The sequence below is a fragment of the Nothoprocta perdicaria genome, unplaced genomic scaffold, assembly GCF_003342845.1.
Source record: "Nothoprocta perdicaria isolate Ctin4 unplaced genomic scaffold, notPer1 scaffold_11, whole genome shotgun sequence".
In the NCBI taxonomy this organism is placed as follows: Eukaryota; Metazoa; Chordata; class Aves; order Tinamiformes; family Tinamidae; genus Nothoprocta; species Nothoprocta perdicaria.
The window spans coordinates 6,829,349-6,854,974 of record NW_020454205.1 but is presented as its reverse complement, the minus strand read 5'-3'; the positions used below and the strand labels follow the sequence as shown (position 1 = coordinate 6,854,974).

Genomic DNA, 25,626 nt, shown 5'->3' with positions numbered 1-25,626 from the left:
TGCCCCAGCTCCTCTTTGCCCAGGGTAAGAAACCTGGATCCCTCTACAGATCGTGGCTTGCTGACTCCCATTCTGGTTTCTTTGATAACATAACAAGCTCATCTGCTCCAAAGGTGACCACAGAGCTCAGGCTGCTCTCTCCACAGACTGGGAGAGGAATGGGAGGTACACCTGCAGGGGCTTGGCCTCCCTGCAGGTCTCTGGAAAGCAAACAGGAATTGACTCAGACCAGTTTGTTCCCTGCTTTGAAACACTCCATCCACCCGTATTTGCTCCTCGCTGAAGTGCAGCCGTTATCGTGGCCTTACAGGGCGGCAACGCGGCACAGGGGCCAGTGGCCGCCTGGCTCCACGAGCGCAAACACAGCTCACCATTGAGCTCTGCACACCAGCAAACCAGCCCAACTCCATGGCATCCCCTCCCTCAGGCAGGCACAGGGTAGCCTGTCCTGCACCCACACAGCACAACACCCAAACGCTCTTGCAAGAAGGGCTCCCAGCCCAACACAGGCATCTCCATTGCCAAGGAAGCGGCAGCCAGCACTCCCACGGGCACAGCACTTTCATCCAGCTTGCAGGTACCTGCCTGCCTTGAGCGGCAGCAGTTGCACCAAGACCCAGCTACCTGCCCCAGAACTATCTTCTCAACCAGCCTACAGGAGTAGGCATGAGGTCTGCACCAAAGCAGAAGCTGCAGAGCTGCAGTGCAGTGGGCAAAGAGGGAAGCTTAAATTCTTCTGGAGATTGGCCAGCTTGTCCTCCCTCTCTCTGCAGGAAGGCACACTAATGCTGGGGAAGGAAACGGGCACTGAGGTCCTGGGGTGAACCATGACTATGAAGCCCACTTAGTCTAAGCCCAGAAGATGTTCCCCAGTCTCCGCTGAAAAGGAACCAAAAACACAGCTTTATTTTTAAACCTTTTTCTTTAATTATTGTGCAAGAAAATCAGCAAGATTGTCGGTTGTGGCTGTAACGCTCATCCCCAGCACAGTCCGACAGCTGCGGTCGGAAACTGGTGGCTTCCAGGGTAGGATAAGGCTGTCTCCTTGATCAGGCACCACAGAAAGGCTGTTGTGGACTAAGAGCAGACACGAAACCCATGTCTACCTTCCACAGAAGATCCGAATTTCATCACCAAAAGAGATTTAAGAAAACCCACCATCAATCTTTGGAAGTGGTTACAAAGAGGATATTAGGAGATCCACATTTTTTTCTCCTTCAACCAGCTGAGGAGTTTTCCTTTCATGGTCCCTTGCACCCCAGGACACAGACGTGCCTTACCCAGAACTCCAGCTGGGTTTCCGGAGAGGAAACTCCCATCACCTCCAGAAACCTGAAACAAGAAACAGGACGAGACTCCTTGTGTCCAGCCAGACCCTGCTGCTGTGAGACACTCAGGACATGTGGAGAAACTCAGGTGCCCTGGGGATGGCTGCTCTTCCCTTGCTCACCTTGTGGAGGACCCTTGCCACGGGCCAGAACGGCACCACATCAGTTATGGATGCAATCTAGGTGTGGGGTTTCTTTTTTTTTTTTTTTTGGCTGCTAATCAAAAGTTGTGCTGAGACACTCAGACCTGCAGTATGAATCCGAGCTGGCTGCACCAGTGCAGAATTCCATGCAGCTACACGGACCAACCTGATTGACTTAACCTGAGGTTTGAAGTGCTGTGAGCAGCTGGTGTTTAAAGTCTCGGCCAAATACCCATCCAGAATGGAGGGGAAGGAGCAGCAACCTGCTATAGTGGTCACTCAAGCTCTGAAGGTCTCACCGTGGCCTCCCTCTTCACTCGATGCATAAGAGGGGCTCCCCCATATCCTGCTTACTTTCCTAAGCAATTTTTACCTCTTTTCAGTTTCTTGGAGGAGAGTTTTTGCAGCTTCAGGGTCATCCTTCATGTAGGCTTGATACGGAGAGACAGACTCCAAGTAACCAACCACACCAGCAACCGTCATGGGAATTTTATCAAAGATTTCAGTGAGTCTAGACAGGAAGCAGGGGAAGAAGGGAGCATTGACAAATTAGACCCAAAAAGCAGCGGACCAAGGACCACCACAAGCTGAGTGTCTAAAAACCCACGACATCAGATGTTTCCTCCTCTGTGAGCTTTGCTCATTATGGTGTTTGATGGGTCAGGAGCTGTAATTCATAAACTGCTGGAAAAGCTGCATCTCAGGTACCATCTAACATATAGTCTGGCCACCCCGACACATTCCCATCCCACTTTGCCGCTGTTCCCTCCTCATCCTCTCCCCTCACAGTGCTACACCCACAACTTCCTTCTCACCTCTTCTTGTCTTTGAAAGGCAAGGCCTCAAATATCTCTTTGTAGTCTTCCAAGACATGCTTTACTCTACTATGCGAGTACTTAAAAATCACGTCCCTGGTCTGGAGAGAGAGACAGAGACAGAGAGAAAAAAAAAAAATTAAAAGCAAAGCCGCTCTCAGCCTCCACTTCTTAACTCCGACTTTCTTGGCCCTAATGCCTGAGGTACATGCACAAACTTTATTATCATAATTTTATAGTCCCTGTTTTTAAAGTTCATCACACATGTACAGTGTCAAGATTTAAGGATAGCATTTTATAGGCTTCTATCCTCGGCTCTGCACCGTTACTCATTACAGAAAGTCTCTTTCTAATGAGTTGTTAAACATTCTTGATCTCTTGGTCTCACAAAAAAGAAACTCTTTTGAAACAGCCTCTATTTTGCAATATTTTCATGGTCATCAGGGCTACAGGAAGAGTCTCCTTGAAGATGCACTCCATCAGATCATTCACTATCATCTTCCTGTGAAACCAAAGTCAAAGCGCGTGCAGGACCGGCAACCCCATCCTCCCTCATGGGCAGCATCAAAGCAAAGAACCGGCTGTTCCTAAGCCTCTGCTTGCACCCCTTGAGCCTGCTGCTTCCCCCGTGTGCAACTCCCCAGCTCTGAGCTTTGGGTCTCATTGCCTCACCTCTCTGAAGATCTGGGTCAGCTTTTCGGAGCAGTTCCCATAGTGCAGTCTCATGTCCACGGTGTAGGTGCTGAGAGCCACACAACCGCGCGGCTTAACGACGCGGTCTACCTCCTTCATGAACTTCTCGATGTCAAACCAGTGGGCGGCTGTGAATGAAGTAAGGAGGTCCACTGAGCCATCCTCAAACGGCAGCTCCTCGGCGGGGCACACGCTGTGGACGGGCCGGGGAGCAGAGTTTAACACCGGGGTTGGTAAGCATGACATTTCTGGGGATTTCTGGAGCTTGACACAACTCTCCGCTGCGCATGCAAGACCTCAAGGTGCAGGACTGTGAGTCTTGGATAAGACCTTTTCCACTACCACCCTTGCCTGGACTGAGGGAGGACGCTCTCTCCATGAGGTGTGTATGGAGAGGACCCTGCTCTGAAGGGATTTCCAGTCCCCCTGGCCTCCCCCCCAAAATGCCTCGACACAAGAAGCCAAGGTTTCCACGCATGACACTTACAGGTAGGACAAGTTTGGAGGAGAGGGTGCCTCTCTGCCCTCCTGGATCTGCGCTTCGCTGATGTCCGTTCCCACCACCTTCTTGAAATGCTCCGCCAGGAAGAGGGTGCCTTGTCCTGACCCGCAGCCCACGTCCACTACCAGCTCGGTGGGACTGGTCCCCTGATGGAAGGAGCAGACGCATCTCAGCGGCCAGCAGAGTTCACCCCCGTAGGTGGGATCAGCTTCCACCGCTCCCCTTCCCCTCCACGCACTCGGGAATGCTCTAGCTGTAGGACATCCCATGGGAATGCTTGTGCCTGCCCATGTCTTCCCACAATCCTCACTACCAAGGCGTCCTGCTTAATCCTTGCTCCCCACGCTACCGCCCAGGCCAGCATCCCCAGCAGAGAAGGAAACCTCCCCTCTCCGCCAGGCCCGGCGCCTTACCTTTTCCTGCACGTAGGAGAGGATGATCTGCTGCAGCTCCTTGCCGGGAGCGAAGCGGTATTTCTGGTACACGGCAGCATGTCCTTTCCCTTGGAAGAGCTGCGCGGCCATCCTGGAGCAAGCGGGCAGGCGCCTGCCGGGAGGAAGCGCCGGCGTCACCCCCGGTTCCCTGCTCCGGGCAGGGCCGCCTGGAATGGCCTCTCGGCCACGGGGGTTCGGGAAGACTTTGCACGTGCTGCGGACTTTGCATCCCAGCAGAAGCAGGGCAGGAAGAGCTTGGGGACGGAAAAAGCTTTCTAGGGTTTTAAATGCTTCCTCTCCTACTTTTTCCCCCCCTTGGAGGTAGGAGACTGAAAAATAAAAAAAAAAAAAAAAATCTCCATCGCCTCTGGGATACCTGTAACTTTGTGGGAGCTGCCAGAGTAGGGAGGAAAAACAAAACTAAACCCCATAAAATCACAGCAGAGAAAACAAATGTTTTTAGCTCCGTCACGTTCTAGTACTAGCAGAATTTCTCCTCGTCACGCCAGTACCACCCCTATGGCTTTGATAAATAAGGGGGGGGGTGCATCTGAGGTTATGGATTTAATCCCTAAAAAGCACATGGTCCAACTGGACATGGGTCCATCAAGCCCACAGCAGCTCATGCTACCTCCCTTTAGTAAGATAATACCTTCCAGCAGAAGCCTCTCCGTGTCCTGTTTATCTCAGCGAGCAAGCAGGAATTTTCCGTGACAGCAGCAGCTCTGGGATGTGAAAAATCTGCCGGAAATATTCCCCAACGCGCTTCGGAGTCTCCGTGTGCCCAGCGAGCAGGCGGGAGGCTAGGACACTGCTCTCAGAAAGCGTCTCAAAGGACACAAAAATACAGAATACCAGCTAACAACGGGGCACGTCCAGCACGGCAGGAGCCGATGCCGGAATGGAAAGCAAGCGAAGCAGCTCGGGAATCAGCCGCTCCGGCGCCCTGCCGCAGCTCGGGCAGCTGTTCAGGAAGCGCCACGGGGCCCGGAAGGGACGAGAGGAAGAGCAAGTGCCACCCTCCGGCAGCGCCCACGCACAGCCCTGCGGCCGCACGCTAGCACCACGCTGCACCTTCCATTTATACATTGTGTACGTGAAAGCAACATTCACAAATTCCCATCCTCTTGGCACAGAGAGGGGTTAAGGAACAGGAGCCGGCATCCTCCGGAAGGCGCGCAGCTTCCCGCCCCTCAGCAGCGAGCGGCTCCCTCTAGGGAGGGCCGCCTGGCTGGCACTGCTGCCTCACTGAGGCACAGGGCCACCCCACACAAAGGGGGCACAACCAGGGCCTCCCAGCCCAACAGGGCACACCGGGCAGCACTGATATTTCAGGAATTAGGTGACGATCCTCCCCTGAGATGAGTCACTGGGGTGATGCTTATTTATGGTTCACCTGGGTGCACTCAGGCTGCTAGCACCTGAGAACTTGTACTGAGGAGTGAAGCTCCTTTCAGGGCTTTCCCCTGGGCCACCTGCTGCAGGGCAGCTCAGTAAAGAGCCCAGAGCATCCTGCAAAATCCCCCATTGCAGGTTTATGCCAGGGAAAAGTGACTCTCCCTTTTGACCACCTGGGTGTCTCAGTGTGAGGACTGCAATCTCCCTGCTGGTGTCTGATTTTTCAGGTTTCCCTGCATGTTCCTCCCAGTAGGACCAGCAAGAACTGAGTCTACAGAGTTCAACAAGTGGCCCTGGTTGAATTGTGCCTCACCAAAACGAAAAGAGAAATCATAGTTATTTCCAAAAATGGACCTACAGCTCAGAGTAAGAATGGGCTCCTCCAGCACAAAGTTGGTCCTAGCCCCCATCTTGATCCTAACCCTAGTTATACCTAAAGCACATCTCTATAAGCCCCAAGAAAATCTAAAAGAAAGCTTAGCCTTGGTTATAGCAGGGAAGGCGTCTACACCAAGAGAAAATACAACACAAGCATCAAAGACCACCGTGTCCTCAGGAGGCTCCACGTTTTTGCAGAATCCTTCAAATGTTCTTGAAGCCTTCAGCTTCTCTAGTTTCCACACTCCCTAACTTTAACTGCCTCCCTCTGAGCACCTCTGCTCCGAGCAGGAATGCACAGAGGGAAAGCAAAGGCAAGGCACGGGGCTCCACTGCTTGCCCACTGAGGTCCCTATGGCACCAGCTCATCCTGCAGGGAAGGCAAAGATGACATTTAGCTCATTGCCCTGTGGGTATAGCTAGGACCAAATGCCTACCGCAAAAAAAACTATCAGAGACACTGGCTGCAAGTGACACCAGCCCATTTCTAACCTCTGCCAGCCCTCAACACACAGGCTCAGCCTCCCTGCTTTCCTGCTCCAGACCCGTCTCTGCTCTCCAAGCAGCAGCAATCCTCACTATGCTGCTCAAGGCCCTGTGCCCACGCAGCAATAAGGGCTTATTTAGTACGCTGAGAGCGATGCAAAAGAGCCAAACCAAAGTCAAGCAGCTACTGCGGGGCCCTCTACCTGCCGGAGCCACCTCCCTCACGAGGACCCAAACCTGCCACGCCAGGTGCTTATCCAGCAGCGCCCTGTCCTTATCGCCCCGCACAAGTCCGGATACGCGGCGGCTCCCGGCCCACCGGCCTCCTGTGTTTCACTGGGCTGAGTCACTCCAGTGCCACCAAGATAATTCTTTTATTTTACCATTGAAAATCTCTCTCTGAATAGATTCTTTTGGGGAGGGAACAATTTTAGATTGGGGGAATAGGTCTAAATGATGCTCCTGACTGTTCTCCTCTTGCACTCGTGCAAACTGACAACTTGTTCCCTCTCTGAGCCTGACTCACTCTAAAATTGTACTTACACCTTCCCCAGTATGAACTTTCTGATGGAAAAATCTTGGCTAACTCCATTATGAGCACAGCTAATGATCTGCTTTTCCTGCAGCTGAGAAAGACTTGTCATAAAACTCAGAGCTGCCTTCTCATTAGCTACAAGTATTTCCTTAGGAGAAAGCTAATTCCCATTCATTTCCTCTGCGACTCTACTTGCAGCGCACCTGGCACCGATCAGCTTTCTGACTGGCCCTGATTTTTAAAATCATAATCGGTTCTGTCTTTTCCCCAGCGAGGTGACTTTTAATCCTCCCTTAATGATAACTCCCTGCCGTGAAGCCCGTGAGTCTGACTCAGCGCCAGGTTGCACCAGGCTCACATCACTGCGCCTTTGCTGAAGCTGCTGCCTCCGTTCCAGCTTCTGTAGCATAAATAAGCCTCCTTATATCAATCTATACAGAGAGAAGACCTGTAGAGTGTTTATAGGTTATTATCGTCTGACCTACGCAACTCTGCCCATAGGGTAATGGCCAGCGAGCTCAACCTCTGCAGTACGTCCCTTGGAGAGTCTCCAAGTGCTGTAAACTGCAGCACCTCTTGCTTCAAAGATCCACTTCTCCACCTTCTCTGTGGAAAACATCCTCAGAGTGTCCTGGGAAAACACGGCCTGGGACCCCTTCCCACACTGGTCTAGAGGAATTTGAGGAAAACCGCCAGCTCTCGCCGTGTATGTTTGGATATTGTCTGAGTTCTGCTGCAGTGGGCCCTAGATGCGGATTGGGAAGGCACCACTTAATTACATCTAGCTAAACTTGAGGCCATGATGATGCCAAGATACGTGGGAACTGAGGGGGCTTGGGATACCAGGAGGCTGCCTCGTTTTCCTCCTTTCTCCCACTAGAAGTCTCCGCCTGTGCCACCTGGACGCCGGGTTAAGCTGCAGGACTGGGCCTCATGAGAACAAAGTGAATCCTGTATCATTTCTCCATGCCAGGACAGGTCCTTTGCTGTCACTAAAATCACAGCAATTCTGTAAGCAGTAGCCAGGCCACGGGCCTGTGCTCTGGTCAGCAGCAGAACACGGTCACTATGTGCTGGGTGTGTGAGGAAGATGAAGAGGAGACACCCAGAGCTTCAGGCCTGCGCTGGCCGGATGAGGTGCCCAAAGCCAGGGTGCAGCCAACTCCATGTGTGGGGCACCCAGATTGGTGCAGAATCTCTTTCCCCTCGGTTACCTCTAGTAACAACTAGACAGTGACAACGAGGAGTGAAAAGGGCCATCTGGGATGTAGCTGCTGACCCTCAGAAAGGCTCTTGCTCCCTGCAGTGTCTGGGAGACCTTCCGGAGGGCTGCCCCTCCTGAAGGTATCGGTGATATAAAGCTAACCCCAAATATTGGGGGGTGTCTTAGCTGGGGAGAGCTGAGCAAATGGCTGCGTGTGAGACAGCCCCGGCTGGAGGGCTCCTCTGGGATCAGCGCTTCTCCGTCAGAAATCAAGGCAGGGCCCCTGCTTCCTGGCATCTGCTATCTGAAAAATAATCTGCCGTCATGTGGAAAGGGCCTGGGGCGAAGGAGGGAGGCAGCAGGGAGCTGGGGAGGGGGGAGGGAGCAGGGAGGGTGCGTCGGAAGCATCCCCAGCACCACGGGAATAAACGCTGCAGATTGGACCCTTTCTGTAAAGGAAAACGGGAACAAGCGATTGGGGGCTTGACTGATGAAATCAAACAGAAAAGTCACGTGAGGAGCTGTGGCAGGGCCAGGGAGCATGCCAAGATTTCCTCTTCCCAGCATCTAAATCCCCTCCTTTCTTTCTATCTATCTCTTCTAATGTCTCTCTTTTTGCTCCCTTGTGAAAGCATCCTGAGCAGCTTATCATTCCCTTGAAATCCTTCACAATTGAAATGACCGAATTTCTGCCATGCACTGAGATTAGACCCTGCCCCAAATGCAGTGCCTGGCTCTCCATCCCTATCTCCCATGGGATAAATCACTCTCAGGATTAGGTTTCCATGCAGGATTTCCACTCCACCTCTCTCTACGCGTTCCCTCCCCTGCGCAGAGCTCCTTTGTGCCTTCGTGCTGCAGAGACCCAGAGGATGCTCTTCCTTTGAGAGGCTGAGTGAGCTGGGCCTTTTTTCTCTGGAGAAGAGACGGCTCAGAGGGGATATGATTAATATGTATAAGTTCAGGAAGGGAGAATGCAGGGAGGAAGGGGACAGGCTGTTCTCACTGGTGGCCAGCGATAGGACGAGGGGTAATGGCCACAAACTGAAGCACAAGAAGTTCCGTCTCCAGGTGAGGAGCAACTTCTTTACTGTGAGGGTGACAGAGCAGTGGAACAGGCTGCCCAGGGGGGTTGTGGAGTCTCCTTCTCTGGAGGTCTTCAAAACCCGCCTGGATGCCACCCTGTGCCACATGCTCTAGGTGTGCCTGCTTGAGCAGGAAGGTTGGACTAGATGATCTGTAGAGGTCCCTTCCAACCTTAAATATTCTGAAATATTCTGAAATATTCACACATGGCCTTGCACGGACCTGTGTGCTCTAAATCACTGTCACGACTTCATGATCCAGCTTTCCTCACGACTTTGGTTCAGGCCAAGAGAGGTCCCCTCCACCAGAGGTGTGCAATGTGGAACTATTAATGGTTACTCCTGCGTTATGGGGCAACCTGCGCGTCCACGTAGGTTGAGATGTGCAAGAGCGAAGCCTCGTGCAGCAGCTGAGTAGCAGCACGTCCGTGTGCCTCCAGCTCCGGCGCTTGCATTTCAGGTTCCTCGGGTGCCCGGAGATTTCCCGCGTGCGTCTCCCTTGGGGGAAACTGGATTGCAGAGCAGGGAGTGGGGGGGAAGCTGCTGCTGATCCTCCCCTTGTTTGTGTTGGATGGTTGCAGAGTGGGTGCAGCCCAGCTGGCTCCTGAGGTTGATGCTGGGCCACTAATGATAGCAGGAGATGGGAATAAAATGCCACAGGAGTATGGAAATGGCCAGGATGAAACTGCAGTTGCAAATAGGCAATTTTCTGTCCCTCTCTCTCTAAACTCCTGACCAGTTCCCAGCCTGTTACCCACTACATTGAAAGGGAGACTAATCCTGAGTGTGTGTGAGCAGGAGCAGCACCTCTGGATACGCACTGCAAGCAGCAAAGAGAAATGCAGCAGATGGGGTATCTGCTGGGATGAGCAAACAAAAAAAAAATAGATGCTCTCTGTGAGCTGCTGTGCTAAAACTGAACTAGGTGGGGAGCACAGGATGTCACCCCTGCAGGTTTCACTATAATTTCCCTCTGCAATTAGGGCTGATGATGCTGAAACAAACCATAAAAGCACTTTTTCAAGATAACCCAGAGGCTGGGCAATGGCCCCACAGTAACTCCAGCTCCCTGCAAAAACGATTCGTGTTGCAGGTGGCCACGCAGCATTACTCAACGGTGGCAGTTAGGGATCTTGCACCGACTTGCACTGCGCGCGGGGATCTCGCAAGCGGGCTCTGACTCAAGCGCCTCGCAGCTTGCAGGGTGCAGCCCTACAAGCTGGTCCTGCTGGAAACAGGCGGGACAGACGCAGGAGCGTGGGCGCTCCGGCACTCCGGCAGGTGGGATATCGTGGGGAAGGACGCAGCGGGCGAGCGGCGCTGGGGCGCGGAGGCCTCGCGCCAGGCGCGCTGCAGGGCCCAGGGCACTGCGCGGGGATGCCCGCGCTCCCGGGCACCGCGGCGCCGCCTCCCGCTCCGCCCGGGGCGGGCGCCGGGATGCGCCGCCCCGACCGGGCCCGGCCATCACCCGCCTGCCGGGCGGCCGAGCGGCGGCGGCCCATGGGGCTGGGGGCCTGGCTGCGCTCGCTGGGCGGCTGCGGCGGCTGCTGCGGCTGCTGCGGCGGCGGCGGCACCAGCGAGGCGGCGGCGCCCGAGAAGGAGCCTCTGCTGAGGTGGGAGCGGGATGCGGCGGCAGGATGTGGGATGCAGGGGTGGGATGCAGGATGCGCCCTGTGGGATGCCTGAGGCGCTTCCCCTTTGCGGTCGGCCGCTTCCAGGCCGCTCGCGTTGCTCCGGGACAGCGGCTCGAGCCTGCGGGCTGCAAATCCAGCTTTGTCTGGGGCTTAGTGGGGCCGAGGGTGCCCCCCGTGCGGGCAGGCAGGCTCCCCCCATGCACCAGTGCTGCTACCCGGCTGCCTCCCCAAGCTGGGCTTGCAGCCGTGGCTTTGAGAGAAGCCCCTGCCCCAGCGCCAAGCGCCATGGGGAAGGGAGCCACTTCCCGCAGCAGAGCGTGGCTTTTGCCTCTCTGCCACGGGCAGCGCAGGGCCCTGTGCAGCATGAGCTCCCTCGGCAAGCCCTGCCAGGCTTGCAAAGAGCAACCAGCCCGCAGCTGCACGCCCCTTGCTGCAGAAACCACCCCGCTTTTGTCCATGCCCTGCCAAGCAGCACCCGGCCCTGCGGCTCCTCTCAATACGGCACGAAAGGGGCTGCATGTCCCGGCCCCAGGAGTTTGGCTGCAGCTCGTGCAGAAGCCCAGGCGGGCGCTGCCAGGGCCTCCGTCCCTGCAAGGGGACGGCTGCACCTCTCGCACCCACCATTCGCACACAGGGAGCCATCGTCAGCAATCACAACGTCCTGATTTCGTGCTGCAAAGAAGTCCTAAATAATAACTGGATAATCCCAACTGGGGAGGTGGGGCTCAGCCCAGGAAATTGGCATTAACCTAAGGAGGGCTCAGCACAGGTGCCGAAAGGTAGGAGCCGCTTATTGTTTTATTGCCTTAGGAAGCAGCGGCCCCTCTCACGCTGCGCGGGGGCCCTTTCTTTAGCAACCTTTCAAACGCCAATCCCATTAATGCTGGCGTGCAGCAGGAAAGCCCGTCCCGCAGCTGGGCATTGCCCAGCGCGTCGCCGCGGATAATCTGCTTGCCAGCCAGCAGCTCCTTACGGGCCGGGAGCTCTGGCGCTTGTGGGGATCTTGCCCAAGCGGGCTGGCTGGCGCTGGCACGCGGCGTGTTGCTGTGAGGAAACGTCACGTTGGGCGTTTCACCTCTGCTAGTGCCTTGGACCTCTTTGGCTACAAGCTTCCCATGGGTTTAGCTCCCTAGAGGTTCCCCCGAGCTGAGCGGCTGCAGTGGGATGTGTCAAAGAGCGCAGGGCGGCGGGAGCCGCGGCGCTGCCGAGCGGGGCCTGCCCGGTGAGTGCGACGCTGAGGGCTGGCGATGGGCAAGCAGCAGCTCCCGCGGCGGGCAGGAGCAGGGCACCCGCCTCACATGGCCCTGGTCTGCGCTCGCAGCAGCAGCGAGGCCCTTGGTCCATGGTCTGAGCAAACCCGTGCCGCCCGCGCCCTCCACGGAGCCTTCCTCGCTTGTCCTGAGGGACAGATCCTAACAGATTATCTTGCCCCTCCTTATCTGTTGCTCAGGTTTCTTGGTTTGTTGACAGTCTAATGAATGTTTCTGTAGGAATGCTGGCGGGAAGGACTTCTCTGCTTTATCTGTGTGCTGGAGCTCCTCATAGCATCTTCTGTAATAGTTGTGCCAGCACAGATAGACCACCCGCGGGGTTATCTGGGGTAGCGTTCGTACCAAAAGAGGTTTTGGAAAGCAAATAGCACAAATATTGGTCTGTTCTAACAAGAACTGAGCACGAATTACTGTTGGATAGCAAATGATATTATTAGGTAAGTCTTGAGGTATTTCTCACCTCATGTTGTTTCTCTTGAACATCTGAACATCTTCTCATCCCTGCTCAAGCAGGGTCACCTAGAGCAGGCTGCCCAGGACCAAGTCCAGTTGAGTTTTGGATAGCTCCAAGGACAGAGACTCCACAGCCCCTCTGGGCAGCCTGGTGCAGTGTCCAACCACCCTCCCAGCAACAAAGTCTTCTCAGGGGTTCAGGTGGAATTGCCTGGGGCCTCTTCCTTTGCCCACGATCAAATACCATTCACCTTCAACGGCCCTGAGAAGGTAGATGGGTAGGAACTGCCTCTTTGGCCAAGAGGCATGGAGATGCCCTGCAAACATCCACGCTCCTGTGCATGAAAACTCTCGGGTGGGAGTGTGCGATGGGAGGGCACCGTCCGCCCCGCCTCATGTTTACCCTCCTCTCTGCAGCAACAACAACCCGTACGCGTCGTTCGGGGCCACGCTGGCACGGGACGAGGAGCAGAACCTGTGGAGCACCCCCCACGACGTGACGCACACCGAGGCCGATGACGACCGCATCCTCTACAACATGATCGTGGTGAGAAACCAGCTGGACACCGACTCGGAGGTGAGGAGAGAGCTGCCGTGGCAAACGGGGGAGGAAAGAGGGGGAGAAAAGCCCGTGGTCCTCAGGCAACTGCTCTCCTGAGTCTCCTCTCAGCTGAGCTGCCGCTTTAATGCCACATCAAGTCAAATTCCCCTCCAGTTGATCGTGGGTAGTTATGGGGTGAGTGGCTTGGAGGGGAAGGCAACGCTGTTAACAAGGGGATGTCAGGGTCTGGCTGCCGTCTGACCGTGCAAAGGAGATTCCCGTGGCCGCACGGATTAGCTCCAGTCTGGGGCAAACACTGACACCTCCCCCTCTGCCCGAAATGCTTTCCCTAAAATCTGGAGGCTTCGCATTTGAACTCGGCAGCATTCCAGAGTGGTCCTGTTTTAGCCAAAAGGCTCAGATTAAAAACTCCCCCTGCCATGAGTCACCCTTGAAGAACAGCTCGGTTTTCACGGGGAGACTTAAGCTCCAGAAGCACACTTCAGATAAAAAATAGCAGTTTTTTTTTTTAAGTCAAAATGAGATAAATGTGATTTTTTGTACACACAGATGACCACAGTTCCTATTTAATGCTTTTTGTTTTCTGGTGGGCGTAGACTTAATGCTGCCACTTAAAATAGAGAGCTCTGTAAGCACGTTTTTGTGACAGCCCATGGCCTCTTCTGCTGGGGCAACCTGAACCAAAGGCCCCCTCACCCCTCTTGGGGTAGGGGCCCTTGTGCCCTCAACCCCACAATGCGCATAGAAGTGATGGGTTATTCGTAAAAACAGCTTGCCCTCCACAAATCAACGTGAGGACCTATAGCCCCTCTCTTTTTGCAATGCAGTTAATAGCTCAGCTCCAAACTGTGAACCCCCTGTGCCCTCCGCAACCCCATCCAGGGCCTTGCATCACTTCAGAAGGGAATACAGAAGCCCTTTCCATACGCTGCAAAACAGGAAAATATGTAGCTGGAAAAGCTGCTGCATTTGGGTGCAGAGATCTGCTCTTATTGCAGCGAGCATTTTAAAACTAGGCCAAACCGCTCCGTCTAATGAGAGATCAGCCCGGAGAGAGAGGAAAAAAATCTAATTGCAAAACAGAGCAGCAGAAGCCGTAATCGGCTTTGGGGAGCTGCTCGGTTCCCGCTCCCCCGAGGAGCGTGAGCAGGGATGCCCCCGTGCCGGGCCCGGAGCCTGGGCTTGCTATTTACCTGCATGCATGCCTCTCCCAAAACCCTGGCTCCTTTCCTTCCTTGCTTGAGATAAAGCGGAAAGGAAAACCATACGGAAGGGCCGTGCCCTTCATAGAGCCTTCAGCATTGCCCCTGTTGTCGTGGTGCTTCCCTAGGATGGGGTTTTGCAAGGGTGACCTGGAGCACGTAATCCTTGCTCACACCTTTGGCAGCTCTGTGGCTCCACCTTTGCCTCTCTCCGGAACTGGCTTTTCCTTAACCTGGCTCACCTGCTCTGCGTGCCTGCATTTATTTATTTATTTATTGTTGATTATGATTGAGATCGTGGCGACGAGGTGCTGCGAGATGCAGAGCAGAAGCAGCGGGCCAGGACGCCGGGGTGACCCAGTCTAGCTCGTGGGGAGGCTGGAGTGCCCTGTGCCCACCAGGCTCTATAGCAGAATATTGGGTGTAGAACCAACCTTTTCTGGCAATCTTGCCAGCAGTTTTCAATAAAAGTACTGACGAACACGTGAACAAATGTTTTGCTCCACCATGCTCTTCCTTGTAACGTGAGGAAGGTCTTACAGCTGGATTGTAACATCCGCGCCGCCGAGCAGCTCGCGCCGTTCTCGCGGAACCGGGGCAGCGAGCTCCTTGAGCCAGTGCCCCGACCTCTCGTCTGGGCCCCTCGCCCGCCCCCCGGCTTGTCCTGCTCCACGCCCTTTGCTCCTCGTGGCTTCTCATCGTGACACCGGGCTTGGAGGAGCCGGCTGGAGCACCCTACGATTGCAAAAGCCACTGTGCAGCAGGAATGTTAAGATGGGGTTCCCTGGAGCCTCCCAGATCCGGGGCTGTTCAGTCTAAGACAAATCCGCAGCTGGAAGTGCCCTGCTGCTGGGTGCTGCGCTGGCCCCAGGCGATGCTGAGCTTGCAGAGGCCTCCAGAGAGGTGGGTTACACCTGGAGGGCAGTGGGCCCAAGCAAGGGGGCTGGTGAAGGGCACTGTCCTTACCAAGGCTGTGCTCCAGAGGAGCCAGAGAAAAGAGCCGGGTAGGAATGGACTGCAGAGAAAAGAGGGAAGAAATCTGGTTGACCTCTACCTAGCATGCCTTCCTCTACTAACTGCAGCTATGATGGACCTCATCAGCACAAGAGAGAGGGCAAAAGAGAGCTCAGAAACGTGAACAGACGTGCAGGCACGTGAGGAGGGCAGATTTGCAGATTTGGGAGCCGCAGCCCCAGGTGAGGGCTGAACAGCTCCCAACTCGTGCCCTTCTCTGCCATCGGGCAACGAGGGCAACGCACCTGGACGCACCTAGGGGAGCAAAAGCAGGAGGGAAAGAGGAGCGTGGGGAGAGAGAACCAGAAAAGCTGTAGCTGAAGGTCTGTCTTAAGGACATGGGTAAAACCAATGGAATCTTTGGAGATCAAAGCAGTGCTCCCAGCCCTTAAAGACTTGGGTCAATATTTCAAATATGGAAAAAATACTGCTTTCCTCGCAGGATGCCTCTGCCCTGCAGTGCTGCCAAACCAGGCGATGGTGTAAGGTAAAACCCTGAAGTCTTCTGGAAGTGAACAGAGGAGCTTGAGGAAAGCAAGTCGTTGTTTGAGAACCTGCATAGATACAACCAAGATGCTGCTTCAGCATGAACCCTGCTCGTGGGAGGAAAGTGTTTTACAGGGGATTGATCCAATTGTTTGTATTTGCTCGGCTACTTCAAACCAGGCCAGTCCCTGAGCCCAGGTGAGAAGCAGCCCTGGCTGTGATAGCCCTGGAAATTAGGAAATTTCCACATGAGCAGGGAGGAAAAGTTGGACAGTTCCTGGTCCCCGTGGCCTCTTCTTTCCCGGCTTTCAGCTCTGTGCCAGGTTGGTTTATATTTAATGCCGAGGATTCCTTCACTTTTGGCATTTGCAGAGTTAGCGTGTGCACCAGTGAGTTTGGGGGGGTTTCCCCAAAAAACATCTTCTCTGGAAGTCACTTCAGAGCTGCCTGACCTCGTAGGAACTTGGTGTCATCCAGGTGGTTTCTGAGGCTGCTGGAGAATATGGCACATCCCTTAAAAAAAACCAGGCCCATCTTTGGCCAAAGTTCACCTCGTCATCTCTGGTTGCTCCTCAGCCACCAGCACAACGTATGGCCTCCTCCTCCTGGTGCAGGCCATCCCTCCTCCAGAACCACATTCAGGAGAGAGGAAGATGAGGGCTTCCCTCTGGGTGCCTGGTCTGCAAAGTCAGCACCACCGAGGCACGCGTCCATCGCGTCCTTCAAACCACGAGTCCCTGGTTTATCTGCGCAGCAGGTCAGACACGCAGCTCCTTTTCCCACCGGCGCGCCCCAACTGGTTTGCTCTCTCCTTTCTGCTTAAGGCTGTGGGGTCACGAGGAGGCTGAGACATTTCCAAGGGAGCCCTGCCAAAAGCTGAAAACTTTCAAGGCTGAGAGGAAACTTCCCACAAAGCTTTCTCCAATTAGAAAAGAAGAAAGGAATCCTTCTCAGGGACAGGACTTCCCTCCCTGAGCATGAGTTTGTGTCACGAGAGAAGAGGCTGTTCCTGCCTCCTCCCTTTCCCTGGGTAAGGGAGGAAACGGTGCTCTGATCCATGGCACTAGTAGTTGTGCAAACAGAAAGGCCCCTCGGGAGCAGCGAGGCAGCCAGGAGAGCAGCCCACGTGTGACAGTAGCTCCCGGGATCGGAGTTGGAAGGGACGGGGTCGCCTGTCCCCCGGCCAAGGGGGGGCGGCCCCGAGGAAGCCACACGCTGCCCCAAACCCTCCCGCGCCACCGGCCTGCGCTCCCGAGCCTCTCGGCTCCCTGACGCTTTGCTCCAAGTCGCCATCTCCAGGGAGCCGCCGCAGCCGTGGCGGGAAGCGGGATCGTCACGCACAGCTCGCCAGACTCGGAGACTTGGCTGCGCGCAGGGAAAACCCTGAAGCTCCTCCGTGTCCTTGGGCTGCCCATGGTGCAGGTCTCACGCAGGACCCTGGCCGCTGCCAGCAAACTGTATGAGGCCTCGCGTGCCAGGGAGCAGCTGCATTCCTAAAGCACAGCCTGTGCTTGTGGGTGCTCCTCACAGCTGGAGCCCAGCGGCCGGGTGGAAAATCCCAGTCGGATGACACAGGTTAACACCTATTTATCCTACAAGCATTTGTTTCTGTAATCTGCTGCTCGGAAGTGAAATACATTAAGATTGTAACATCTCTCAAATAATTTCCGTGTGCTCAAAACCAGCATTACCTGCTGTCCGGACACTTCCACCACAGCGTCCTTTTACATGTGTAAAGTTATTAAACTAAATGAGGAAAAGCACTTTTGCTCCAGAGTATGGGTGTTCCCATAGGAAAGTGCTTACTTGCATTGCTAGAACTTTAATAAGCAACCTGAAAACCTTCCCCTTTAGACAGCGTCCCATTATGCACATACAAAACTTGAGGTCAAGCCCAGCTACACGTACGGTGTAGTTAAGCGAGGCCTTAGCTACAGGAACAGGCAGTCACTAACAGTAGTTATTATGGCAAATGCTTCCAACTCAAACTTCAACTCTAGCTGCACACCTCTCCTCTGCCACTAAAAGCCTTTACCCCAGCCCTCAAAAAGGTCAAGTTGTTCTCAAGTGCTTTGGAAAACTTCTCTCTTCTACTTAAATGCCTAACAGAGGGCCCAGCAGTTTAGAGAATCCACCACTTACCTGTCCCAGATATGGTGACAGCTTTTCTTTTTCCAGTCTCTAGTTTCCTATGGGCCCCTGTCCTGCCATTTTCACTGCAGGTGCCTGCAAACAAGGTGTTGCAAGAGCTGGCAGGAGGCAATTATTGATATAGGGTTGGTTTCTCAAGCTGCAGAGGTCAAATAAGGTATCTTCACCACCCCAGTTTGTGATGCTAACTTGGATGTCAAGGTTTGTTTATCTCATACAAGCTTTGGGCCAAAAGAGCAGGCGTGTACATTTTTGTGTACATTTATTTAAGGGTAGGTTTGGAGGATTATGCTGTCCTCTGCCTGAGGGCAGGGTTATCATTTCCAGATACAAGCAGGGGTGCAGTGCTCTATTCTCCCTGCCTCTGACCAAGGAGACCACTTTGGCCATAAGATATCAACTAAATTTTCACAAGCTAAATTCCACAATCTAATTTCGAGGTAACTGAAAGTCTGTGAAGCCACCAGGGAGGTAACTTGTTTGTATATGCCAGGAAGATAAAGAAATGCTTTCCAAACCAGAAACCAGACCACTGACCATCTGTTATCCCTTTGCTTTGCAGGAATGGCAAAAGCTCAACTACGATATTTATACCTTACGACAAACCCGAAAAGAAGTGAGAAGCAGGTGGAAACACATCTTGGAAGACTTAGGTAAGAGAGCAAACAAAAAGACACCCTCCTAGTGGAACACAAAATGTCGAAGCAGGGACGTACAGCTGGTACCAAACGAGAGGGCTGTGACTGCTGAGGATTCAGGCAGTTGCACAAAACCAGACTTGCAGAGGAGAAAGGAAAGGGAAGATTGATACCTGGGAATTCACCTGATGTTTTCATAACCCAGATAAGCAGGGAGGAATGAATATTCCTTTCAGATGTGAACACAGATAGACACCTTCTTCCTTAGCTTGTGCCAGCAGATCTGAGGCAACCCATCCACTCTGTGCCTAAGCAAATGGGACACGTTCCCTGCCCCGGAGATACTGCCCCAGAGGGGCCCTCCCAGACCCTGCTGTTTTCCCTCCCACAGCAGAGCCCCAGCTGAGGCCCTGCCGCGGAGAGGAGGGTGCCAGGCGAGTGCGCGTGACACCGGCCGCACGGGTGACACTGCAGGGACGGGCAGCGGGCGAGAGGGCACGCCTGCGACTCGGGTGTCCCTGCTCGGCCTGGCGCTGCTTTGGGGCAGACGGGATCGGTACGTCAGGTGTTCCCACCCTGTCTGCCGCTCCGGGGTCAAGAGGGGAGGAACATTGGAAATTTATTATTAGGGATCAGCCTGCATCTTTGTCAAGATGCTCACGGTGCCTCTTGGGCAAACAATGACATGACATCCTTAACGACCTCCTGATCATCCCCCCAGAATATTCTCCTCTCTCTTTCCTTCCTGGGATACCCTTCCTATGGGAAATACTGAATGCCTCAGGATCAGTTACCCATGCAGGATATACTGCAGCATTCCTGCAGTGGGATTTTTATTGCTAGCATCAGAGACCTGCTGACATAGCTGTAATCACTAGGGTCCACAGAACCCCCAGCCACCCTGCATGCACTTGCTGCAAGTACGTCAGGAGCACACAGACCCTCCTTGAAGGTCAGTGCAGCTCCTATGGGCAGTGTTAGTATCCCTTCACCAGAAAACTAGCAACAAACACATTTTGATTTTTTTAGGGTTTTTTCTCCCTTCCCTGTGAGCGAGCTCATGCCTACAGCAAGTACAGACATGAGACTGCCTCAGGGAAACACTAATTTATGTTACCAAGGAGGGAATGGAGCCACACAAGGTGGAGGCAGAATAAGGAACATCAAAAGAGCATGCAGGGCTCAAAATTGACCATTTCAACCCTAGGTTTCCAGAAGGAAGCAGACTCCCTGTTATCAGTGACGAAACTCAGCATTATCAGTGACTCTCAGAACATGGGCAAGGCCCGGGACATCCTGCTCAAGCTCTCGGAAGAGACAAACATCTTCCCAACCAGCTGGGAGCTTTCCGAGCGGTACCTCTTTGTGGTGGTGAGTAACTCAGAGGCTGCTGTCAGCCCCAGCTCTGCAAGCAGGGGATCTTGCCAAGGTGGCAAGAGGAGGCGAGCTGCCCCACGGCAGCTCCATTGCACGCACCGAGATAGATACTGCACTTGCAACTCACTAGCTGAGCTTCTCTGGAAACACCTGTGCTGTAGCACCATCAGTCCAGCCCTCCAAGTTGCTCTGGACCTGTGCCTTGCAGGGTCCTCTTGCAGCTGGATGGCTGACGTGGGAAAGGGTAAGAGCTCATGCCTGATGTTGCCTGAGAGCTGTTGAGAGCCGCCTTGGAGGGAGCATGTGGGATAGGGAGATGCCATAGACCTAAGCGTTATGGTGACTGTAAAACTCCTTTGCTTTTGCAGGACCGGCTGATAGCCCTTGACGCTGCAGACGAGTTCTTCAGGATGGCCAGCGTGGTGTATCCCAAAAGATCCAGCGGGGAAAGAGTAGATGACAGCCAGAAGGCAACACAACACATCTCTGTGATGCCCTGAGGAGATGGCCTCACCAACGCAGCATGAATGGTGGGTTTCCTTCCCTCCTGGCATCCGGCTCCCCTGCCGAGGGGTTAGCGCAAGTAGAGCGATCCCTTGTTTCCCTTTGGAGAAGCGAGCAGGCCAGCCAGAGCCGAGTGCCACCGGCCCCGGGAGCGGAGCAGCACGGAAAAGGGTCCTGGTGGACACTGACAAGGAAGCAGCAGCATCCAGGAACAACAACTGACCTAGTCCCAACGAGAAGCCGCTGGCTGAACCGCTGTCCAGGCAAGGGGGGACCTGCTGGCAAAGCCCTGCTACCACCAGCTGGCCAAGCTGGGAAGTCTCTAGCTGCAAGCGCCACTTGGAGATCTGCATTTCCAGCCTCCCCGGTACCCTTCCCTCCCGTGACCTTCATAGCCAGGAGCATGCAAGGAGGGAGGAGGAATGTACCTCCCTTGGCTGCAGTTTTGTGACGTTCCTCCATGCACCGGTCATCCTCCTTACCTCCGGCCGCTGCCCCTCCGGGGTGGAGACAGTCCCAGCTCCCACTCTACAGATGGACTCCGAAAATGGGTTAACAGCTAGGAGAGCAGTTAGCACCCGGCATCAAAGGTGGTGCTATTCAAGTTGGGTGCTGTGCCCCATGTCACTGTCACCGGCAGCGCTGCACCAGAAGGGCAGAAAACAGCCACGTTCTCAGCTCTTAGCTATGCGAGGGTGCTGCCAGGGGCTCCATTGCCCGTAGCTCTGGCCCCCAGCACCCCAACAGGAACCAAGGAGCCCCAACACCCCGCCGTGTTCACCCTCTGCACTTCGATTTCAGGAGGGGGACAAGGTTGGGCCCACTGGTAATTTGGCTCCTCTAACATCCTCAGATTGGACACCCAACACCTTAATTCAGTTCTGAAAGTTTTAGTCTTAATTGCATTTCTACAAAAAAGAAAACACTACAAAGCTGCATGTACTGAAGTTTACAGGCACCGCTGTGACTGAAGATTTTTAATGAACACCCTTTGTATCTTTTTGTCTGCTAATGAGCAATAATTTTAAAACACTGGATTTGATAAGAGTAAGTGGATGTTCAGCACTGGCTAACACATTTGCTGCTAATTGGCCAGCTGAAAGTGCTGGTTATACCAGACCTCCCAAAATAGCAATATAGAGCATTTATTTGTTTATACCTACAGTGTTTGAAACACACACGTTCTATATATATATATATATTTATGAATTGTTTGTTTGTCAGTCTTCCTGGAAACTGTTGTCAACTCTGAACATGAATGAAAACCAACTTCAATAAAGAAAACTCATTCTGAAAGGAAGGTGGAGGTTTCTTGCTCTCCCTGCAACCCTGGCAAGGAGTGTTTCAGTGGAAAGGATCTCGGGCAGCACCAGTTACCACGTCTGCTGACAGCCAAAGGCTTGGGGAGCTGTAGAGCACACGTCTGTGACCGCTTTCCTTGCGACATAGCACAGCCTGCCTGCTCGTGTCCAAGGCTAGAGACAGCTCCCAGCTGAAGACTGAAGTCTTCATAGAAGATAGCAAGTGAATTGGGACACCCTTCCCATTGATTTTTTTTAAGTAGAAGTTCAGCTGCACCTCGGAAAACCTCCTATGTTTTTATATAAAATAAACAACGGCCCGTGGTGGTTCCTGTGCTAAACATTTATATGAACAGCCTGATGCTGAACGGAGATCCTGCAGTTCTAGGAGCAAACGACGCAACACACACAGAACCCAACCCTTATGGAAAACTGTTATTAAAGCCTCAAAACTTATGCAATGTGTAAGCGACAGCTTACATTTTGTAACGCCATATGCTGTGTACAACCAGCCCACAAGTTCCTACATCCTGTGGGACAGCAGAAGGGCTATGGTGTGGTGCAGCCGTCCCCTGTACATCTGAGGTGGAAGACTGACACACTGAATTCCAGCTACCAAAATAAAGGCAATAATTGGCTTTTTTTTTCCCTCTAATTTGCATGTTAACAAGTACAGAAAGAGACACCTCTAAGCTTTGTTTCCCTCAGATTTGCACTTCCCGTGATGACAGAAGTCAATAATTTAATTTTTCTCCAAATAAGCCTTTCTCCACACCTCAGAGACCTGCCGTGGAGGACCCACCAGCTGGGACCCAGATAAGGCACGCAGCCAACACGTGGCGTTTCCAGCATTATTACTGAATATTTCTCAGCTGCGTAGAGTGGCCTGTTAGAGAAGCTTGAAAGATCTATTTAACAGAGGAAAAGTTGCCCCATATGGTGCGACTGCCCTGATGAAGGCCAAGAACTAGCATAGGGAGAGCACCACAAGCATCTCCAAATTGAGTTCATTCTGGGTTTTGGGTCCAAATTAAGCACTGGCTGGGGAAAGGTGTCTTGACAAGGCATGTACTTACCTGCACTTTGGGCCCCATACTGAGACCCTCAGAGTAAAGTGATGAGATGTTCAGAGGGTGAAGCCCATTCAGACACAGGGGTGCAACCATCTGAGCATCGCGCCATGGAGGTGTCCAACCACAGCCTTCACATTTGTGGGACTTCAGGTTGACAGGTTCCTTCACCCAACAGCCTGGGCTCATCTCATTAGGCAAGAAATGCATCTCCATCGAGAAAGATGGAATAAGACTGTCATAAAATGCATACATGTCTTAAGCAGCATCCAGGTTAGAGGTTCCCTGGTGGTGCAAGCATCACTCTCATGGGCCTGGGTAGGGAATATTCACTCTCCAAGAGGGTGATGACAACACGTGAGGAGAGGTTTGAGTTCCTCTCACTTGACACACTGCCAGCGTCCACCTGGAGCTCTAGCTGCCCCCCAAAAGCGCCCTGGGGTCCTGCAGGCCCCAGTCATACCTGCAGTCCTGGACAGGTGCTTAGCCTGCACGAGACACCTGCATGTGGGTAACTGAATCCCAGCCCCAGCCAACCCTACGAGCAGCCACCAGAGAAGCTCTGGGTGTAAGAAAGCCGAGTGAACACCAGATGCCACTGTTCCCTCAGCCACGCTGCAACGGGAAACCCGCTTGCAAACGTGGGGAAGCCTTCCAAGCTCCTGCCGCATGCACCAAGGCCCTGCGGCCTGCATGAACTGCGTGCTGTCACAGGGATTTGGAGCGACTCAGCACCCGCTCCGGCGGTCTCCAGGAGCCAGCGCTCAGCCCGTCTCTCCCGCTGGGGCGAGCGGGGCAGGGGCAGCCCCGGGGCCCCGTGCAGCACGCGGGGCCGGCGCCCCAGGAGTCAGCCTGCTCGCCAAGCGCCTCCAGCTTCCCCTGCCGAAGGAGAGGCTGGAAAAGTGCCAAGAACCTGCTAAAATCGGCTATGAGAGGGGCCTAAAATATGTATCTGAGTTCACCCAGCTTTCAGGTAAGAGTTACCTCAAAGTACATTCAGCAATATTTCAACTAGAGTGAAAAAGGCATTTTTTTTCCATCCCTGCAACAAAACATGGGCATGTACCAGCTAGATTTCCTTTTCCTTTTTTTTTTTTCCCCCTAGGTCATGGTAGAAACACACACAACTAACACGGCTGGTATGATAACCTGCAACACGCACCCCTTGCTACCGAGTCAGGCTAGCTCCTCTGAAGACAAGCGAGCAATCTGATCTTTTCCGACTCCTGGCCTAGCTTGGTGTCTCTCCCAGCTCCCTTTGGTTGTCTCGGCTCCCTCCGCCAGGTTGCTCAGCGAACCTGGGGAACACCCACGCGGCTCAACGCTGGCCAACGTGTTGGCTTAAGGGTGGGTGAGCAAAGTACTTGGGAGCTGTGGGAGAGCAGGAGCAGAGCTGGAGGGTCCCCTCCTCTTGCATCAAAGGGTTGAACAACACATAGGGTAGCAGGGAGGTGACACATGACATCCCAAAATAGAGACCGGCTAGAATCAAACGTGGCTCGAGACTATCACGACTGCATGTATGTCCGCACGGTTTCCTGTGCCTATCCCAAGTTTTCCCAGGGCATACAACGTGATGGGAAAGAATTTCTGGTGGGCTTTGTCCAGATCACCCACGACAGCTCGGCTGTTAGCTGCGGCACAGGCTGAAGGTGGCAGTGCTGCTGTTTGGTAAAGGCTGCCAGGGAGGGAAGGAGACGAGAGGCAGTGGCCTGACCAGGAGTCAGCCTTTCCAGTTTACTCACGGTGGATGTAAATCACGCCATAAATTCCAATAAATAATGAGAACAGACGTGGGAAAGAAAAAAGCTGTCTTTTAAATTTCAGCTATAGGGAAAATTACCATTTCAAACCACTCAGTTTCAATCATTTCTAACGTTAGAAATAGCAACACTTGCATACTTTTCCTGGAGGGAAAGCCTGTGCTTTTCTAATCTAATGAGGATCAGTAATGTTGAGTGACTTAACACAAAATAGTTCTCCGAAAGTATTCCTTTGAAGACAAACAGCCATATTTGCAAAGGGAATCCTTGTTACTCAACTTATGGATTATCAGAAACATTTCCCTGCCTTAAAAACTGCACGTCCTACTGCCACACATGTAGGGAGAGTTGTCCTCCCATAGGGGGAACCACCACAAGCTCCCCCAGCTCCTTTTTGCTGGGCTAAACACCCCCAGAAAGGAATCAGGTGGCCAGAAGATTGCTGAGTTTTCCTAACAGCTGGTCTGGTGAAACATCCTACCTCTCTATAAGCCTCAAGAGGAGCAGTCACTTGCTCAAAGTGGTAAAAAATGAAGAGGATAGCAAATGGAGGAAAATATTCCCATTGCTTCTGCCCAAGAAAAGACAACAGTGTTTGGCAAGTGGAAAAGGTGCAACAGGTACATGGTAGGGGCCAAAAATACGTGGTGATGGTGACACAGCGCAGGCCATCTGAGCGGCACCAGCAGCATGACACGTGTTCGTGCGTGCCTGAGTTACCATCCCTAAAACCCCATCTGCTTGGGGACAGTTCACCCGCAGCCCAGAAGGCAGCTATGTTTACGAAATGATGGCCTACCAGGAGCTTATCCTTCGGGGAGGAGCAACTTCATACCTAGTGAGCTACCAGGATTCTTTTCCTTGGCTTTTGCAGGGTTTGAGTCAGACTTGGGAGACATAAACAGCAGGGGAACGCGAGACACCACTGCAGTCCAAAACAAAACTCCTGCCAGCAGCCCATCTAGCCCGACTTCGCATCATAGCCCCGAACGTAACCAACAGGGGTTATGAGGAAATTCCCCCGCAGTCTACATGTGCTTTTCTGAGGGAAGAAAGCAGAGCTCAAGGCATTTCTCTGGGCTCAGGAGTCACAGGGAAAACTCAAGTTGGAAAGGACCTCAGGAGGTCGCCTGGGACAACCTCCTGCTCGCTTGAGACACTCTCTCCCCTTTCAGAAATAGCAAAAACAGTTTGAAATG

The 25,626-nt window shown here is 53.4% G+C and overlaps 2 protein-coding genes across 4 annotated transcripts; one reads left to right on the top strand and one right to left on the bottom strand.

Moving 5' to 3' along the window:
* Positions 1–949: 949 nt before the first annotated feature.
* Positions 950–18,601, bottom strand: LOC112955760 (putative methyltransferase DDB_G0268948). 3 transcript variants are annotated; one of them, XM_026049140.1, is made up of 7 exons: positions 18,586–18,601; positions 3,895–4,027; positions 3,467–3,627; positions 2,959–3,172; positions 2,287–2,387; positions 1,845–1,982; positions 950–1,332 (listed from the first exon to the last, which is right to left on the bottom strand). In XM_026049140.1, the coding sequence occupies exons 2-7, from the start codon at positions 4,003–4,005 to the stop codon at positions 1,242–1,244; spliced, it is 816 nt and encodes a 271-aa protein (XP_025904925.1). In that variant the 5' UTR covers positions 4,006–4,027; positions 18,586–18,601; the 3' UTR covers positions 950–1,241. The 3 variants fall into 3 exon arrangements, with proteins under 3 accessions (XP_025904925.1, XP_025904909.1, XP_025904916.1); XM_026049124.1 differs by lacking the exon at positions 18,586–18,601 and adding an exon at positions 17,766–17,811; XM_026049131.1 differs by lacking the exon at positions 18,586–18,601 and adding an exon at positions 4,568–4,943.
* On the top strand, positions 10,502–21,993 carry MREG (melanoregulin). Its single transcript, XM_026049150.1, has 5 exons — positions 10,502–10,614; positions 12,777–12,936; positions 18,337–18,427; positions 19,620–19,783; positions 20,158–21,993. Exons 1-5 carry the CDS (start codon positions 10,502–10,504, stop codon positions 20,287–20,289), a joined length of 660 nt encoding a protein of 219 aa, XP_025904935.1. The 3' UTR covers positions 20,290–21,993.
* The last annotated feature ends 3,633 nt before the right edge of the window (positions 21,994–25,626 follow it).